This window comes from Salmo salar, chromosome 23, assembly GCF_965601325.2.
Source record: "Salmo salar chromosome 23, fSalSal1, whole genome shotgun sequence".
Taxonomy (NCBI): Eukaryota; Metazoa; Chordata; class Actinopteri; order Salmoniformes; family Salmonidae; genus Salmo; species Salmo salar.
In genome coordinates, this window is record NC_138313.1 from 31819241 (window position 1) to 31838459 (window position 19219).

Genomic DNA, 19219 nt, shown 5'->3' on the forward strand with positions numbered 1-19219 from the left:
TGTGTACTACTCCCTTCACAGAACAGCGCAAACTGGCCCTAACCAGAATAAAAAGAGGAGTGGGAGGCCCCGGTGCACAACTGAGCAAGTACATCAGAGTGTCTAGTTTGAGAAACAGACACCTCACAAGTGCTCAACTGGCAGCTTCATGAAATAGTACCCGCAAAACACCAGTCTCAACGTCAACAGTGAAGAGGCGACTCTGGGATGCTGGCCTTCTAGGCAGAGTTGCAAAGAAAAAGCCATATCTCAGACTGGCCAATAAAAAGAAAAGATTAAGATGGGCAAAAGAACACAGACACTGGACAGAGGAATTATGCCTAGAAGGCCAACATCCCAGAGTCTCCTCTTCACTGTTGACGTTGAGACTGGTGTTTTGCAGGTACTATTTAATGAAGCTGCCAGTTGAGGACTTGAGGTGAGCAGGGGTTCCCACTTAGGTCTGATGCCAAAAAAAAGGAAATTCTTGTCAATTTCACCCAAAATAATATTTTATTTTGCAAAAAAAGTAGTGTGTAGTTTGTTATTATAGCTACACTACTACATGACAAAAGGTTATTAACTACCGAAAGCACTAGCAAGATTTCAATGTTCAACTATAACGCCAAGCTACTGCAACATGCAGTTCTATTACTAGTTAGACTACATGTAGTTCACCACTCCCCAACACTGAGCATGAGTGAGTTTGAAGTGGTTTTCAACTAAAGTACTTGAGACTGAAGTACCGTAGACACATCGAAAACTATTGAAAAACACTTATGCCACCCTGTGGGGGGAAAAAAAGTGAACACAGACCATATTGGCCTGCTCCTCTCGTGTGCGATAGAGGGCGCTGCACGTTTGCTTATGGAGAGACAACTTGGAATGTGCAGCGAGCGCAATGATATGTTGGAGGTGTCGAGTTAACGGTTTGGTGCAGCTAAAAGTAAACTCTGGATATACTCATACCTAGTAGTCCTAGAGTCTTTGAAGACCTATATGCACTTAATAGAGATCTGCGCCCTTGTTCAATAGCATTTCTAGTCACAATCGTGAACCGCAGGACATCCTCGGTGGCGTGTACTGTAAAGGAGAACGACTTTAACGCAATCATATGACCGCGGCGTACTACTATTTTAGCTAGTAATAGTTATTGTATCAAATTTAATCCTATTACGGCAAAGGTGAAAGACCGGTTCCAAGATGTCTGTAGCGGGCTTCAAGAAGCAGTTTTATAAAGCCAGCCAGGTTAGCAAACAACTTTCCTCCCCTCCTAATACAGATTTGTTTCAGTAAGTATTAGCTTGCTAATGTTAGTGTTTTTACATAACAAACGGGTTAAAAAATTAATAATTATCTGAGTTTGCTGGGTAGCTAGCTTGCATGAACTTTTATGCAGTTTAGCTTGCTAGCTAAGTTACTGGCTCGGCTCATTTTGTAGTAACATTAGCTAGTTATACATGGCTCTCTTTTTTTGTTAATGTTTTTGTAAGTTATTTAGCTAGTTATCAGTCTTTAATCGTTTCATGGGCAAACTAAAGTTAAAACGTGGCAAGAACCTTTCAAAGAATGCCATGATAAACTTGACAGCTAACGTTAGTTAGCTAGCCAGCCAGCTCGCTAACGTTAGTTAGCTAACTACTTTTTATGTACTTAGCTAGAATTTCAAGAAAAGCACTTCGCAGGTAGTTAGCTATCCTAGTACACACCGCTACCTAGCTAACAGTACTAGTCTAGATAGCTGACAGACATGACACGTGTACTGTCACTCAACAGGCAAGCTGAGGGTGTACACACCTTCAGGTAACACATTCCAATGTCCTTACTGTTACTAGGCTATCTAGCTATACCCTGGGGATACCAGGGGCAACATGCGTGTTGTGGTTTTGTTAGTTGGCTTGTAGAGCAGGGGTTCCCAAACGTTTTCACTCAGGCATCCATTCTGCCTACCGTTGCCCCACACGTTGGAACACTCTTGTAGAGCATAGGATATCTCTGCTGTAACTAATTTCATTAAAATTCTAATTTGAGTGCCAATATCTTGTTGGTTATGTAGACAGAAGATGGATGATTTAAATTTGTTTTCCTCAGTTGGAGCCCTGCCTGATCTGTTCTGAGGGTTGATTACTAATACATTATTTAATTTATTGAATTTGTTTTAGCATACTGAGACCAAGGTGTCTTTTACAGATGAGCCCTGAATTACAGAAAATACATATATCAAAATAAAAATACTAAATGCAAGCAGAAAGAAAAACACGGTAAAAAGGACCTCAATCAGCGTTCTGAATTTGCCTAGAGCCACCAAAACATCACATTTCAGAGCATTTAGATTGTTCCACAAATAAGGTGCAAAAAAACTAAAAGCTGATTTAAAAAAAAAACTGAGACCAAAGGAATTTCCAGAGTTAGCCATCCCTTAGACCGGGTGTGGTAACTCATGTCTAAAGTGTAGTGATGTTAAGTACAGTGGGACTTTTTGTAAAAGGGCTTTATAAATGAAAACATAGCAATGTATCAACCTACTTTTGAGTCAGTCTCATCCTGTCCCTGCTGATCTCAGCAGGAAAGACTTTTGCTTTATACCCCAATATCCTTTTAGGAGTGGGCTCAGGTCCCCTTTGGGGAGATAAAAAGAGGAATATGAAGAGATGGGGGGGGGGGGAGATTCAATCCATTGGGAAGACAGAACATGAAAGAGGAAATGGAGGGCCAAAACTGCAGTGTGTGTGTGCGTGTATGTATGTACTGTATGTTTTTTATTTGTTTGCGTGCATGTGTTACAGGGGGCTAAGAGAGAGAAATTATGTGTGTTCTTCCTGATTGGACTGCAATGCAGTTTCATAGGAGTCAATAATGCCTGACGCCAACAAGAAATATGACTCTTCCCCCCCCTGTAAGGCACAAAATAATATGCTTATTCAGAGCATGCAGTTGTTGTCACTAGCAATGACTGCATGTGATTGGAAATAGGCCTACTTGTAGGAATTGGTTTCATATGTTTTCTGCAGCACTGTTTTTCTGTTCTTATGGAATGCAGGAAGTTGGCTTTAGAAAATTAATATAGCTGCAGCACCCCCCCGTAGCACACGCCCATGTTTTTTGTTTTAGTTTTTTTACTATCCCCTTTTCACCACATTTTACAAACCCGTCAAACATGGCCAACACATTATTCAACTTGTGTACGCACACATACCAAGTGTCATAATTAATACTTAATTTGACTATCGATGTCTAAATGAAATGCCTTTCATTGTCCTGCAGCATCACTAGCATACTTTGCAACACGTACAGGGAAGTTGGTGGGAATGTGAGAGGAAATGGTGGGTCAGAGTAGAATCTGCAGATGGCTGATCCTATCATAGTCACTCACAAAGGGAGCAGTCAGCTGAAGGATCATATGCCGCTCAAAAGGTTAAGTTAACATGTACAGTGGCATTGGCCCCTGTCGCTTATAGGCTAGTTACATATACTCTTTACAGACAGACTTTACATTATGTTACCACATTCTTGCCAGGATAAGCCTTTTATATGGGCCGTGCACATGCCAGCAAGTGTGGGAGTAGACGTTTATTTTAATAAAACCATTGACTATACACCATCACAAAGAAATTCAGTATTAAATTGTTTCTGGCAGGTCCTAAGAAACATAAGACTAATAAAATGTATTTCCAAAAGAATAGATGTATTTTGAGTTGAATTATGTTACTGGTTTGTGCAGCCTGTATGGCTATGCCATGCACATGAAATCAATTTTGTTCATTAATCAGACAAGGCACACTTGGGGTACCCTGATCAAATTCAACACATACATATTATAGAGTAAGAATATGATCTATAACAGAATAAAATACAACAAATATTTTTCCCACACAACTTCCGTCACAGCAACGTGTGGAACTGCTCTCATATATTTAAAACATTTAATTAAAAGGTGAGATTTTGAAACGGAGCCCAAGGCAAGCCCATGCTTTTTGATCCAACTTTCATCAGGTGTAGGATCTTACACTCAATGTGTCTTCATGATACCAGTGATAGAAAAGTACCCAATTGTTATACCTGCGTAAAAGTAAAGATACCTTAATAGAAAATGACTCAAGTGAAAGTCACCCAATAAAATACTACTTGAGTAAAAGTCAAAGTATTTGGTTTTAAATATACTTAAGTATCAAAAGTAAATGTAATTGCTAAAATATACTTAAGTATCATCAAAGGTAAAAGTATAAATAATTTGACATTTCTTATTTTTATTTACTGACAGCCAGGGGCACACTCCAACACGGACATAATTTACAAATATTGGTGTTTAGTGAGTCCACCAGATCAGAGGCAGTAGAGATGACCAGGGATGTTCTCTTGATAAGTGTGTGAATTTGACCATTTTCCTGTCCTGCTAAGCATTTGAAACGTAACAAGTACTTTTGGGTGTCAGGGAAAATGTGTGGAGTAAAAAGTACATCATTTAATTTAGGAATGTAGTGAAGTATATAAATGGTAAAGTGCAGATGCCCCAAAAAACGACTTAAGTAGTACTTTCAAGTATTTTTACTTATGTACTTTTCACCACTGGCAAAAAGTTGGCGTGATGCTAAAGTTGGTGGAAAAATGCCTTGGTTTGAAAGGTGTATTACACACAGAGCACTAACTGATCAATTGTATATTTGGATGCAAATCTCTGAAAATTTTGCTGCCAACTAACTGACCCTCATTAACCGGTCAACAAATGGTTACATTTTTCCCAACAGGAAAATTATGTGACCAACTTAAAATGCTATGCTATGCATGCATACAAGGAAGGGACATCTTTAATTAAGAGCTTAATGGAAACGTTCAACAATAGGAAGCCTATCGTCTTACAGTCGAAAGGTTATAGCCTATTATTGAGCATGCAACTCTTGTAATGGAAGCAGCTAATATACTGAACAAAAATATAAACGCAACATGTAAAATGTTGGTCCCATGTTTCATGAGCTGAATTAAAAGAACCCAGACATTTTCCAGATGCACAAAATGCGTATTTCTCTCATGTTGTGCAGAAATTTGTTTACATTCCTGTTATTGAGGATTTCTCCTTTCTCAAGATATGCCACACCTGTCAGGTGGATAGATTATCAAGAAGATGATTAAACAGCGTGATCATTACATAGGTGCCCCTTGTGCTGGGGACAATAAAAGGCCACTCTAAAATGCGTGGTTTTGTCACACAATGCCACAGATGTCTCAAGTTTTGAGGGAGCATGCAATTGGCATGCTGACTGCAGGAATGTCCACCAGAGCTGTTGCCAGAGAATTGAATGTTCATTTCTCTACCATAAGCCTCCTGAAACATCGTTTTAGAGAATTCTAACAGATGAAAATCTGTTAGAAATTTAGAAAGAGGGGAATTTAATAGCAACAACTGCAATGGGTTGCTAATATGACAAGCATTATTTAGAGTAAAGTAAAATGTTTAGGTTTCAAACAATTATACTGCCTCAAGCTCACACTGCAGAGTGGATGGTGACGCTCTGATAGCCTGCCTACAGTTGACTGTCGCCTAGGCACTCGAATGGCGAATGGGATGCACGCTTTAATTACGAGTTGAGACTGAGAAATAAAATAGTTTTTAATTGTGGCTGTCAAAACAGTTTTTACTATGCGATTGCATTTAGAATAATTTTTTACGCAATGACTGGGCTTATAAAAGCACGTTTCACCCCAGTACAAGCTTTTTGAGGACCTGCTGTTATGCCATCTGACAGGGGATGGACTATTCTGCTTTTTAAAGTAGACTGTATGCTGTGTGCATGTGATAACATGCATGACAACTAACGAAAATACACAAACACCAATTGAATTCCACAAAATGATGCAAATGTACCATTTTTATGTCTCTGCATCCAGTATTGAAGAACTTGCTATTCCCAAGGACTTCCAGTCATTGCGCTAATGTTAGTTAGCAAATTATATAATGCTAGAAAAGCCACTTCCTTCAAACTGAACGCAGACACGTAAAATGGTATCCACAAGTTCTTCTGACTCTGGGGAAGTAGATAAAGGGCTTCATTGCCAAAGTCTCTAACTATCCCTTTAAGAGCAAGCAAGCCTATATGAAGTAAACAAGCCTATGTGCCACACCACAACTACATTTCTGCTGTAGGCATTGGAGACCTCACACTATAAATGGCACAGGCACAGCCATGTCTCTCAAATAATACATTCTTTGTAGAATGCTTTATTTCTAAATTCTCACATGTTGCATAATCTCACATTGTGTGACTACATCAAGATGTATAGGCCTATCATGACATGGCATGTTCATTTGGCCGGTGCTGTTCCATAGTTCTTCACAGCCAAGTTGTCCCCTCAGGGTCTTTGGGGCTGGTATGAGGCTGATGATCGGTGTGTGATTCCTTTAGGTGTCAGTTCAGTTCTGAAATGTTTTTCTATAATGTTGTGTCAAAGGAGAAAGCCTGGCAGCGGTTGGCCCATTGTTAAGGAGGCAGCTGACTCACTATCACGTAGTCTCGCTCCCAATAAGATTACAATCACACCATTATCTGTGTAAAAGAGATGCTATTTTCAGGCGTCAGTGATGTGCTCTCCTCCCTCTTAATCTAGCTAGCAGTAGCAGCCGAGTAAGTGGCCTTGTGTGTCTGCCTCACGGCATAGCTGAAATGAATCAATTTTTCTTGGTGTGGATTTTTTTTATTTTTATATACTTAAAAAAACAGCTGTAGGCCAATTGTTTTTCTTCTTAGAATCCCCCCCCACCCCCCCAGGTCTATGAAAGGCTAACACAGCCATCATCCATAATGTTTTGACAACATAGCAGTTTTGTGGTTAGGAAGACTCGAAAAGCTGAACACTCCCACCTGTTGATGGAAAGCAAAAATGTGTTTTTATGGGCTAAGACACGGATTCTATTAACTCCAGCATGGTAACTGTGGCTGTTGCTCTTTGTCCCTGCTCAGATTCCTCTATATGAGTCACTTTCCCCTCTCCTATATCCCTCAGTCAGTGAACTTTCTACCCCAGATGCTGTGTGGGTTCAGGTTATCCATTCTCTGGCTTACACATTAGGTGCGGGATCAGTAGCAGCATGCACATTAAGTCATCACTTGCTGCGTGTCCATTTCTACCATCAGATCTGACACTCAGTGTAAAATCAGTGTATAAGTGTGGTAACAACAATTGGTACAATGAAGTACATATTTTCTCAACCACCATACAGTGCTTTGTATTGGGAAAAGAATGTACCAATCATGTCCTCCCCCTGAAGTAGATAGGCATAACTCATTGTGGACTGTTTCAGTAAACCCAAATGCCACATGATCATCATGTCACAGAACCGAAAATATGATCATTTTGCGCTCACCAAGGTCACTTTTGGTGACTGTATTGAATGTTAGTTAAATTTAAAGCTGCAATATGCAACTTTTTGGGTGTCCCAACCAAATTCACATAAGTTATAGATCTGTCATTCTTATTGAAAGCAAGTCTATGAAGCGAGATTTGTTCTATGGGTGCCATTTCTATGCTTCCCGGTCTTAAGTTGAGTTTTTTGCGTCTTTTACTTTCAGCCTTGTACACCAGCTTCAAACAGCTGGAAAAACGATATTTTTGGTTATGGAAAATATATTTCACAGCGGTTTAGATGGTACAATGATTCGCTACACTATACTTGCTTGTTTTGTGTCACAAACTGAAATGAAGCAAACTATTAGAATTTTAGCAACCAGGAAATGGCGGAGCCATTTCTTCATAGTGCATCTTTAATTACTGTAATCTAAAGGCAGGCTAGCTTCTGCACCCACCAAGTGCCTATAGGCAAACTAGTTTATTACATTTGCAAAAAGGCTGAGAGAGGTGGAAATGCATAGCCTAAACGTCTCCCCCAGTTAGAGTGAAATATAAACTGTACACTCACTACTTACTGTAAGTCGCTCCCAGAAAGGGCAGGAGTAGTGGGTAGATGTTGTGCCTTGTCACTGGAATTGTCTGCTGCAGAACCATCCCATTGTCCCCACTTGCAGTTGTTTTTTTCCTGCTCATAATTGAGAAAGCTAGACCTTCCTAGGCAGAAAGGAGAGAGAATGTATGCTACTTGCATGACAAAGAATTACCGGTAACCTATGGGGAAATAAAAAGCATACAAACTCATGGCATATGATGTGCCACAGAACATTTTTAAACTGGGATGGCTGACTACAGTACGTGACCTAAAACATTTTGCATATGTACTAAGTTTCCTCTTGAAAGGGTGCCTAATATGATTCCAATTAGCATAGTGGTTTACGTCACTTCAAAAACATTGGGTATTGTCATTGTTCAAATAAACATTTCCAGAAAGGGGTACAATCAAGACATCCAATTGCTCTGTGTGTCTTGATATACAGTCATATTTGTTGTGTAACTGTGATGTCATGGATGTCATATGGAACTTGCAACAGGTCGAAACTGAAAATGATTTATTGATGACTTTACTACATACTGTATTGTAGTCAGATACAGTAGTTGAGAGAGGATCATCTCTATTGTACATTTTATGAGGGAAGCAAAACTGAGCCAGAGAGGAGCGGTGGGATAGGGTGAATTTGTTTTACATGTGTCCAGTGTAAAGCGCGGGTATATAAAGCAGTCTTTTTCCACAAGGTGGAAGAAAGAGATAGCGGAAGCTAGGGTAAACGTGTAGGCTGCATTTACTGCTGGATGGCCTGCCCTGCACACATATTGGGGTCTCACACGACAAGTTACAACATGTTGGGATGAATGTGACGAAGGTCCTGTAGCCTGTGTTGAAAGTTATGAGATGATTCACTACTCTACAGTACATGGTCATTGTAGAAATAGTCCTAAAAGAAACTGTACAGGATTCCAGCATCTGGTCCTTCTCCTGGAACTCTAGAATTCCACTTCAGAATCTGTACATGGTTGATGGAGGCAACTATAATCTACAATGTCTACAATGGTCTTTGTCTCTGCACAGGGGTGTATCTGTGTATGAGAGAATGAAGAACTTGTTTCCTACAGGGTTGTGTTTGATGGTGTCAGTCAGATCAGATTGAAGTCAGTTAAGATGAAACTGTTTTGTCCGCTATTAGAACCTAGACTCTTGTGAATGGTGGAACTGGCAAGCTGTATTTTCTTTAAATGTGAGAAGTAAGAAAACTATAATGTTTTGAGGGATCTTTCTGATCCACTTTTATGAACTGCACATGTATTGTGTAACAATGACACTTTTCTCTCCCACTCTCTGTGCAGATGGTCAGTGAGAAGGTCGGCGGTGCAGAGGGAACGAAACTGGATGAAGACTTCAAAGATTTGGAAAGGGTATAATGCCTCTGACTGTACAGTTAAAGACCAGTACCTGAAGTAGGCTAGTTACTTAGAATTCAATATATTAGGCCTATCCAGAGCCATATATATAAAGAGTTGGGCCATTGTGGTTTGTCTGAACGTTCTGAGAATGGCACTTTCTCCTCCATAGACGTTAAGTAATAAGCCAAATACATTTAAAATCAGTTTTTCACAATTCCTGACATTTAATCCTAGTACAAAATTCCCTGTCTTAGGTCAGTTAGGATCACCACTTTATTTTAAGAATGTGAAATGTCAGAATAATAGTAGAGAGAATTATTGAATGATTTATTTCAGATTTTATTTCTTTCACCACATTCCCAGTGGGTCAGAAGTTTACATACACTCAGTTAGTATTTGGTAGCATTGCCTTTAAATTGTTTAACTAAGGTCAAACGTTTCGGGTAGCCTTCCACAAGCTTCCCACAATAAGTTGGGTGAATTTTGGCCCATTCCTCCTGACAGAGCTGGTGTAACTGAGTCAGGTTTTTAGGCCTCCTTGCTCGCACACGCTTTTTCAGTTATGCCCACAAATTTTCTATAACATTGAGGTCAGGGCTTTGTGATGGCCACTCCAATACCTTGACTTTGTTGTCCACAACTTTGGAAGTATGCTTGGGGTCATTGTCCATTTGGAAGACCCGTTTGCGACCAAGCTTTAACTTCCTGACTGATGTCTTGAGATGTTGCTTCAATATATCCACATAATTTTCTTCCCTCATGATGCCATCTATTTTGTGAAGTGCACCAGTCCCTCCTGCACCAAAGAAACCCCACAAGCGTCCCCCTTTTTCCTCCGAACATAACGATGGTCATTATGACCAAACAGTTGTATTTTTGTTTCATCAGACTAGAGGACATTTCTCCAAAAAGTACGATCTTTGTCCCCATGTGCAGTTGCAAACTGTAGTCTGGCTTTTTTATGGCAGTTTTGAAGCAGTGGCTTCTTCCTTGCTGAGCGGCCTTTCAGGTTATGTCTGTATAGGACTCGTTTTACTGTGGATATAGATACTTTTGTACCTGTTTCTTCCAGCATCTTCACAAGGTCCTTTGCTGTTGTTCTGGGATTGATTTGCACTTTTCGCACCAAAGTACGTTCATCTCTAGGAGACAGAACGCGTCTCCTTCCTGAGCGGTATGACGGCTGTGTGGTCCCATGGTGTTTATACTTACGTACTATTGTTTGTACAGATGAACGTGGTAGCTTCAGACATTTGGAAATTGCTCCCAAGGATGAACCAGACTTGTGGAGGTCTACAATTATTTTTCTGAGGTCTTGGCTGATTTCTTTTGATTTTCCCATGGTGTCAAGCAAAGAAGCACTGAGTTTGAAGGTAGGCCTTGAAATACATCCACAGGTACACCTCCAATTGACTCAAATTATGTCAATTAGCCTATCAGAAGCTTCTAAAGCCATGACATCATTTTCTGGAATTTTCCAAGCTGTTTAAATGCACAGTCAACTTAGTGTATGTAAACTTCTGACCCACTGGAATTGTGATACAGTGAATTATAAGTGAAATAATCTGTCTATAAACAATTGTTGGAAAAATGACTTGTGTCATGCACAAAGTAGATGTCCTAACCGACTTGCCAAAACTATAGTTTGTTAACAAGAAATTTGTGAAGTGGTTGAAAAACGAGTTTTAATGACTCCAACCTAAATGTATGTAAACTTCCGACTTCAACTGTATATATACGCAGTAAAAAAAGAAACGTCCTCACTGTCAACTGTGTTTATTTTCAGCAAACTTAACATGTGTAAATATTTGTATGAACATAAGATTCAACAACTGAGACATAAACTGAACAAGTTCCACAGACATGTGACTAACAGAAATGGAATAATGTGTCCCTGAACAAAGGGGGGGTCAAAATCAAAAGTAACACTCAGTATCTGGTGTGGCCACCAGCTGCATTAAGTACTGCAGTGCATCTCCTCCTCATGGACTGCACCAGATTTGTCAGTTCTTGCTGTGAGATGTTACCCCACTCTCCCGCCAAGGCACCTGCAAGTTCCCGGACACTTCTGGGGGGAATGGCCCTAGCCCTCACCCTCCGATCCAACAGGTCCCAGACGTGCTCAATGGGATTGAGATCCGGGCTCTTCGCTGACCATGGCAGAACACAGACATTCCTGTCTTACAGGAAATCACACACAGAACGAGCAGTATGGCTGGTGGCATTGTCATGCTGGAGGGTCATGTTAGGATGAGCCTGCAGGAAGGGTACCACATGAGGGAGGAGGATGTCTTCCCTGTAACGCACAGCGTTGAGATTGCCGGCAATGACAAAAAGCTCAGTCCGATGATCCTGTGACACACTGCCCCAGACCATGATGGACCCTCCAGCGCCAAATCGATCCCACTCCAGAGTACAGGCCTCGGTGTATCGCTCATTCCTTCAACGATAAACGCGAATCCGACCATCACACCTGGTGATACAAAATCGCGACTCGTCGGTGAAGAGCACTTTTTGCTAGTCCTGTCTGGTCCAGCCACTGTGGGTTTGTGCCCATAGGCGACATTGTTACAGGTGATGTCTGGTGAGGATCTGCCTTACAACAGGCCTACAAGCCCTCAGTCCAGCCTCTCTCATCCTATTGTGGACAGTCTGAGCACTGATGGCGGGATTGTGCGTTCCTGGTGTAACTCGGGCAGTTGTTTTTGCCATCCTGTACCAGGTGTGATGTTCAGATGTACCGATCCTGTGCAGGTGTTGTTACACGTGGTCTGCCACTGCGAGGATGATCAGCTGTCCGTCCTGTCTCCCTGTAGCGCTGTCTTAGGCGTCTCACAGAACGGACATTGCAATTTATTGCCCTGGGACCCTGGGCATCTTTCTTTTGGTGTTTTCAGAGTCAGTAGAAAGGCCTCTTTAGTGTCCTACGTTTTCATAACTGTGACCTTAATTGCCTACCGTCTGTAAACTGTTAGTGTCTTAACGACCGTTCCACAGGTGCATGTTCATTAATTGTTTATGGTTCATTGAACAAGCATGGGAAACCTTTACAATGAAGATCTGTGAAGTTATTTCAATTTTTACGAATTATCTTGGAAAGACAGGGTCCTGAAAAAGGGACGTTTCTTTTTTTGCTTAGTTTATATATATGTATGTGTGTACCAGTCAAAAGTTTGGACACACCTACTCATTCCATCTATACAGCCACATTCACAAAACATTACTAGAACATGGGTTAGGGTTATAGTCTAGACAACCATGCACTAGAAGTTGTTACGTCATGTGTAGATGTAGACTGAAGTGTAGTCAACTCTTAGTGAACAGTCTGTTTGCACACTGTATACAGTGTATCAGTATAGTATTCATGTGGGAGCCCTGTGTATAGATACATGTTATACATAGAGGGAGTGGCAGATTGTCAGAGCATCTGTCTTTGCTGCTCCGGTCATCTGTCATGGAGAACTCCAGCAATCAACAGCCAAAGCCATCACTTACACACCTTCAGTGAATGAACATGATTGTTTTTTTCACAAAGTAATTTTCATTTAGCAGTACAATATAGTGACAATATTTCGTTACCTTTTTCATAGCCTGTTTGGTAACTAGTCTCATCACAAATAATGGATTTGGAAGATGGGGAAGACATGGTGCATGCCCAAAATCTGGTTTACCCACTACTTACTTAAACTGAATACTGTGCACTACATACTATTTAGAACGTACTATTTAGTAAAAACCAATGCAGTGATCAACAAATATCCACATACTACTCAACCACACTGAGAAGGTGTCATCTAATGCACAAACGCACTTCTTCCCTGCCATTCGTTACTTTTTGTAGAGCGCGTGCGCTTCCCATATTCAGATTATCAGCTGTTGTCAAACACGTGAAAAGACGATTCTCTTCCTTAATAGTGTGAAGCGAATTGTACTAGAGGAAAAGCCTAAATAAGTATACTGGCGTTTTAAAGCATACTAAATTTCACATACTATCAAACTTTATTTTTTGCACACCCAAAATGCCTACTATTTAGAATGCAAGAATGGGTATTCGGACACGGCCATGGCGTGTCATATTTCCTTATGGTTGTTAGTGATGTCCCCTCCCCTGTGTTTTGTAGAAAGTAGACGTGACCAGCAAAGCTGTGGTGGAGGTAATCTCCAAAACCTCTGAGTACCTACAACCCAACCCAGGTGAGACTACACACCAGGAAGAGACTGCATTAGTCTTATTTACAACTTCAAGAAGAAATGAATATCAATTGTGTTATTGTGTAAAATACCTTTTCTACTAAATCACAGAAAAAAAAGTTTGGACACACCTACTCATTCAAGGGTTTTTCTTAATATTCTTTAAACTATTTTCTACATTGTTGAATAATAGTGAAGCCATCAAAACTATGGAATCATGCAGTAACCAAAAAGTATATTTGAGATTTTTCAAAGTAGCCACCCTTTGCCTTGATGACAGCTTTGCACACTCTTGGCATTCTCTCAACCAGCTTTATGAGGAATGCTGTTCCAACAGTCTTGAAGGAGTTCCCACATATGCTGAGCACTTGTTGGCTGCTTTTCCTTCACTCTGCGGTCCAACTCATCCCAAACCATCTCATTTGGGTTGAGGTCGGATGATTGTGAAGGCCAGGTAATCTGATGCAGCACCATCACTCTCATTCTTGGTCAAATAGCCCTTACACAGCCTGGAGGGTCATTGTCCTGTTGAAAAATAAATGATTGTCCCACTAAGCGCAAACCAGATGGGATGGTGTATCGCTGCAGAATGCTGTGATAGCCTGCTGGTTAAGTGTGCCTTGAATTCTAAATAAATCACTGACAATGTCACCAGCAAAGCACCATCACATCCTCCTCCATGTTTCACGGTGGGAACCACACATGCGGATATCATCCGTTCACTTACTCTGTGTCTCACAAAGACACGGTGGTTGGAACCAAAAATCAGAAATTTGGACTCATCAGACCAAATGACAGATATCCACTGGTCTAATGTCCATATCTAGTGTTTCTTGGCCCAAGTTTCTTCTTATTGGTGTCCTTTAGTAGTGGTTTCTTTGCACCAATTTGACCATGAAGGCCTGATTCACACAGTCTCCTCTGAAAAGTTGATGTTGATGTGTCTGTTACTTGAACCCTGTGAAGCATTTATTTGGGCTGCAATTTCTGAGGCTGGTAACTAATGAACTTATCCTCTGCAGCAGAGGTAAATCGGGGTCTTCCTTTCCTGTGGTGGTCTTCATGAGAGACAGTTTCATCAATGAGCTTGATGGTTTCTGCGACTGCACTTGAAGAAACTTTGAAAGTTCTTGAAATGTTCTGGATTGACTGACCTTCATGTCTTAAAGTAATGATGGACTGTCATTTCTCTTTGCTTATTTGAGCTGTTCTTGCCATAATATGGACTTGGTCTTTAACCAAATAGGGCTATCTTCTGTATACCACCCCTACCTTGTCACAACACAACTGATGGGCTCAAACGCATTAAGAAGGAAAGAACTTCCAGAAATTAACTTTTAACAAGGCACACCTGTTAATTGAATTGCATTCCAGCTGACTACCTCATGAAGCTGGTTGAGAGAATGCCAAGAGTGTGCAAAGCTGTCAAGGCAAAGGGTGTCTACTTTGAAGAATCTTAAATATAAAATATATTTTGATTTAACTTTTTTGATTACTACATGGTTCCATATATGTTTTCATAGTGTTGATGTCTTCACTATTATTCTACAATGTAGAAAATAGTACAAATTAAGAAAAACCCTGGAATGAGTAGGTGTCCAAACTTTTGACTGGTACTGTATGACTAAGTACCACCTCTCCATCCGACTCTTTCTCCATCCCATCCTTTCTCTGCATCCCTCTACTCCATTCCCCCTGTCAGCGTCGCGGGCGAAGCTGTCTATGTTGAACACCATGTCTAAGATCAGAGGCCAGGTGAAGAACCCAGGCTATCCCCAGGCTGAGGGCCTGCTAGGAGAGTGTATGGTCAAGTACGGCCGGGACCTAGGGGAGGAAACCAACTTCGGTACGTTGTGTGTGTAGATGGCACCAGTTATATGGAGTGTTGTTTTTAATTTGTACGTTTGACTAAGCTTCTGCTCTTGCTCTTCTGCTCTTGTGTCAGGTGGGGCTTTAGTAGATGCGGGGGAGACCATGAAGAGGCTGGCGGAGGTGAAGGACTCTCTAGACATAGATGTTAAACAGAACTTCATTGATCCATTACAAAACGTGTGTGACAAGGACCTTCGAGAGATACAGGTACTGTATCACATTACACACTTATCCATCTGCTGCAGAAATCCACATTTTTGTCATCTCTAGAATTTACATCCCCCATACCTTCATCTCTCCTCTCATCTACCAATCCCTTCTCCTCTCTCCATCGGCCTCTCCTCCCGTCCCCCAGCACCATCTGAAAAAGCTGGAGGGAAGGCGTCTGGATTACGACTATAAGAAGAAGCGCCAAGGGAAGATCCCAGACGAGGAACTAAGACAGGCCCTGGAGAAGTTCCACGAGTCTAAAGATGTGGCCGAGACCAGCATGTACAACATACTGGAGACTGACGTGAGTAGTACCTGTCTGTGGGTGGGGGTGTGGTCCTGTCCCCTGATAACATTCATAATGTCAATGGAAACACCCAGCCTATTATCAACCTAATGTTTATGGTTTAATTATCAGTATTGTTGCTCTGGGGAAGAGACCAGGGGGAAGTGCCACCTCAAGGTAATTTGTTCAATAAGCTTTACTGGTAAATCCACTCTCCACCATAACAAGAGTGTCACCTGCAGCATGAATCAATTTAGGTCAAAATGAAATATAATCTATGTACAGTCTTAATCAGCAGATCGGATGGCCTATGTGTACTATGGTTAGCCTGCCCTCCCATCTGTTTAGGGTGTATGTAAATACAATACTGGTTTCACTCACACCGTTAAACAGATTATATATTAACCACAATGTGATACTGGATATCCAGGGGAATGCCACTGTTACTACTCGTGTGTATCAAGGTAACTATGGGCCTGGTCCTTGTGTGCTTGTATCTCGGTTTGAGTGTGTACTAGGGATGTGGCAAATGGAAGAAAAAAATCTTAACTTCTAAATTGCCATTTTTTTAAATCGATTTTCAGTTAAAACAATTTATTTTTAATCATAAAATTCCACATGAATTCACATTGCAGCTGCACTGCTGCCAGCAACAGTTTGGGTCTGATGATGCACCCCTTTCTAGATGGTTCAGCATTGCACCTGTACTACCATTACTCTACCCCAATTCCACCTCGCAAGGATTGCATTTCCTTCTCATTTAACTTCTCAAAGTATTGCCCTACAGGACTTTGCTGCTGTCGCTTGCCTTTCTCTGCCATTTTTCCAATTGTTAACAATGATGATGTAGGCCTGGTGGTGGAGAGTCGACTCCAAAATAATTGATACGTCGACTCTCCAATTCTGAGTGTCAAGACTCAGTATTTTTGGAATGGACGAGACCGACTACTTGCCATACTTCCGAGAACACAAACACTTGCGTCTTTCATAGCGAGCTAGCAAGGGACGACGGAGAGAGAGGGGAGGGGCATAGTATAGGCAGGTTGGCCGACACACAGACAGTCAGAACCGTGCACTAGGCCTTTCTATCGGCATTCAAAAGCTGGATCTCGCAATGGAATGCTATACCTCACAATGTCTCGCAACTTCAGTAAAGTCATCATCAATGGATAGGCTAGGATATTGAGATGAGCAACACTTTGCTCTCACACAGTCACACACAGTATCTGCGCTGTTCACAGCATGTTGGCTAGGGCACCAAAACAGTGGCCTCATGCTTAACTTTAGATCATTAGAACGTATTCGCCAGAAGCCACAAAATACACCTGAATGTATTTCTGCAAATATGTACAGTTGAAGTCGGAAGTTTACATACACTTAGGTTGGAGTCAATAAAATTTGTTTTTTCAACCACTCCACAAATTTCTTGTTAACAAACTATAGTTTTGGCAAGTCGGTTAGGACATCTACTTTGTGCATGACACAAGTAATTTTTCCAACAATTGTTTACAGACAGATTATTTCACTTATAATTTACTGTATCACAATTCCAGTGGGTCAGAAGTTTACATACACTAAGTTGACTGTGCATTTAAACAGCTTGGACAATTGCAGAAAATTATGTTATGGCTTTAGAAGCTTCTGATAGGCTAATTGACATCATTTGAGTCAATTGGAGATGTACCTGTGGATGTATTTCCAGGCCTACCTTCAAACTCAGTGCCTTTTTGCTTGACATCATGGGAAAATCAAAAGAAATCAGCCAAGACCTCAGAAAAAAAATGTAGACCTCCACAAGTCTGGTTCATCCTTGGGAGCAATTTCCAAATGCCTGAAGGTACCACGTTCATCTGTACAAACTATAGTACGCAAGTATAAACACCATGGGACCACGCAGCCGTCATACCTCTCAGGAAGGAGACGCGTTCTGTCTCCTAGAGATGAACGTACTTTGGTGCGAAAAGTGCAAATCAATCCCAAAACAACAGCAAAGGACCTTGTGAAGATGCTGGAGGAAACAGGTATAACAGTATCTATATCCACAGTAAAACGAGTCCTATATCAACATAACCTGAAAGTCTACTCAGCAAGGAAGAAGCCACTGCTCCAAAACTGCCATAAAAAGCCAGACTATGGTTTGCAACTGCACATGGGGACAAAGATTGTACTTTTTGTAGAAATGTCCTCTGGTCTGATGAAACAAAAATAGAACCGTTTGGCCATAATGACCATTGTTATGTTTGGAGGAAAAGGGGGGATGCTTGCAAGCCGAAGAACACCATCCCAACCGTGAAGCACGGGGGTGGCAGCATCATGTTGTGGGGGTGCTTTGCAGGAGGGACTGGTGCACTTCACAAAATAGATGGCATCATGAGGTAAGAAAATTATGTGGATATATTGAAGCAACATCTCAAGACATCAGTCAGGAAGTTAAAGCTTGGTCGCAAACAGGTCTTCCAAATGGACAATGCCCCCAAGCATACTTCCAAAGTTGTGGACAACAAAGTCAAGGTATTGGAGTGACCATCACAAAGCCCTGACCTCAATCTTGTAGAAAATTTGTGGGCATAACTGAAAAAGCGTGTGGAGCAAGGCCTAAAAACCTGACTCAGTTACACCAGCTCTGTGAGGAGGAATGGGCCAAAAGTCACCCAACTTATTGTGGGAAGCTTGTGGAAGGCTAACCAAAACATTTGACCCAAGTTAAACAATTTAAAGGCAATGCTACCAAATACCTCATTGAGTGTATGTAAACTTCTGACCCACTGGGAATGTGATGAAAGAAATAAAAGCTGAAATAAACCATTCTCTCTACTATTATTCTGACATTTCACATTCTTAAAATAAAGTGGTGATCCTAAGACAGGCAATTTTTACTAGGATTAAATGTCAGGAATTGTGAAAAACTGAGTTTAAATGTATTTGGCTAAGGTGTATGTAAACTTCCGACTTCAACTTTAAATACAACGGGAGTCTTCTTACATTTAAGAACTTTACAGTCCTATTGATCAAACAACTATGAAAAGGTAGGCTATCTGCCCCTCAGTTATGCACATCAACAACAAGATCAACAACTAATGCTAGCCAGAGCGAGATGAGCTAAAATATAACAAGGGAACATTTAGATAAACCCTCTCAAACTTTGCACTGATAGTCAAACAGTAGGGATTCTTCAATTAAATGTTGTCATTTAACGAGAGACAAATCGTGTTCATGGAAATTTCTTCACTTGAAAAATACTGAACCAAACATATTTGGATGTAAAATTGCCTGACTAAGATCTCTGCAAAAATTTCTAATTTAATGACAGATTTCTTGAGTTATCATAGATTAATTCTGACTAATTTGAAGTGTATACTGGCTACGGCGTCTCAAGATGGA

The 19219-nt window shown here is 40.9% G+C and overlaps 1 protein-coding gene across 2 annotated transcripts in view; it reads left to right on the forward strand.

Annotated features, from left to right (window-relative positions):
- The first annotated feature begins 868 nt into the window (after positions 1 to 868).
- LOC106584393 (endophilin-A2) overlaps positions 869 to 19219 on the forward strand; it is a 29326-nt gene continuing 10975 nt past the window's right edge. The window contains exons 1-6 of one of the 2 annotated variants that reach the window (XM_014169658.3): positions 869 to 1271; positions 9223 to 9291; positions 13401 to 13473; positions 15173 to 15316; positions 15416 to 15549; positions 15698 to 15856. In XM_014169658.3, coding sequence (XP_014025133.1) covers positions 9223 to 9291; positions 13401 to 13473; positions 15173 to 15316; positions 15416 to 15549; positions 15698 to 15856 — 579 coding nt within the window. In that variant the 5' untranslated portion in view covers positions 869 to 1271. The remainder of the gene's footprint in view (positions 1272 to 9222; positions 9292 to 13400; positions 13474 to 15172; positions 15317 to 15415; positions 15550 to 15697; positions 15857 to 19219) is intronic. The other variant, XM_014169657.3, reaches the window with a different exon arrangement.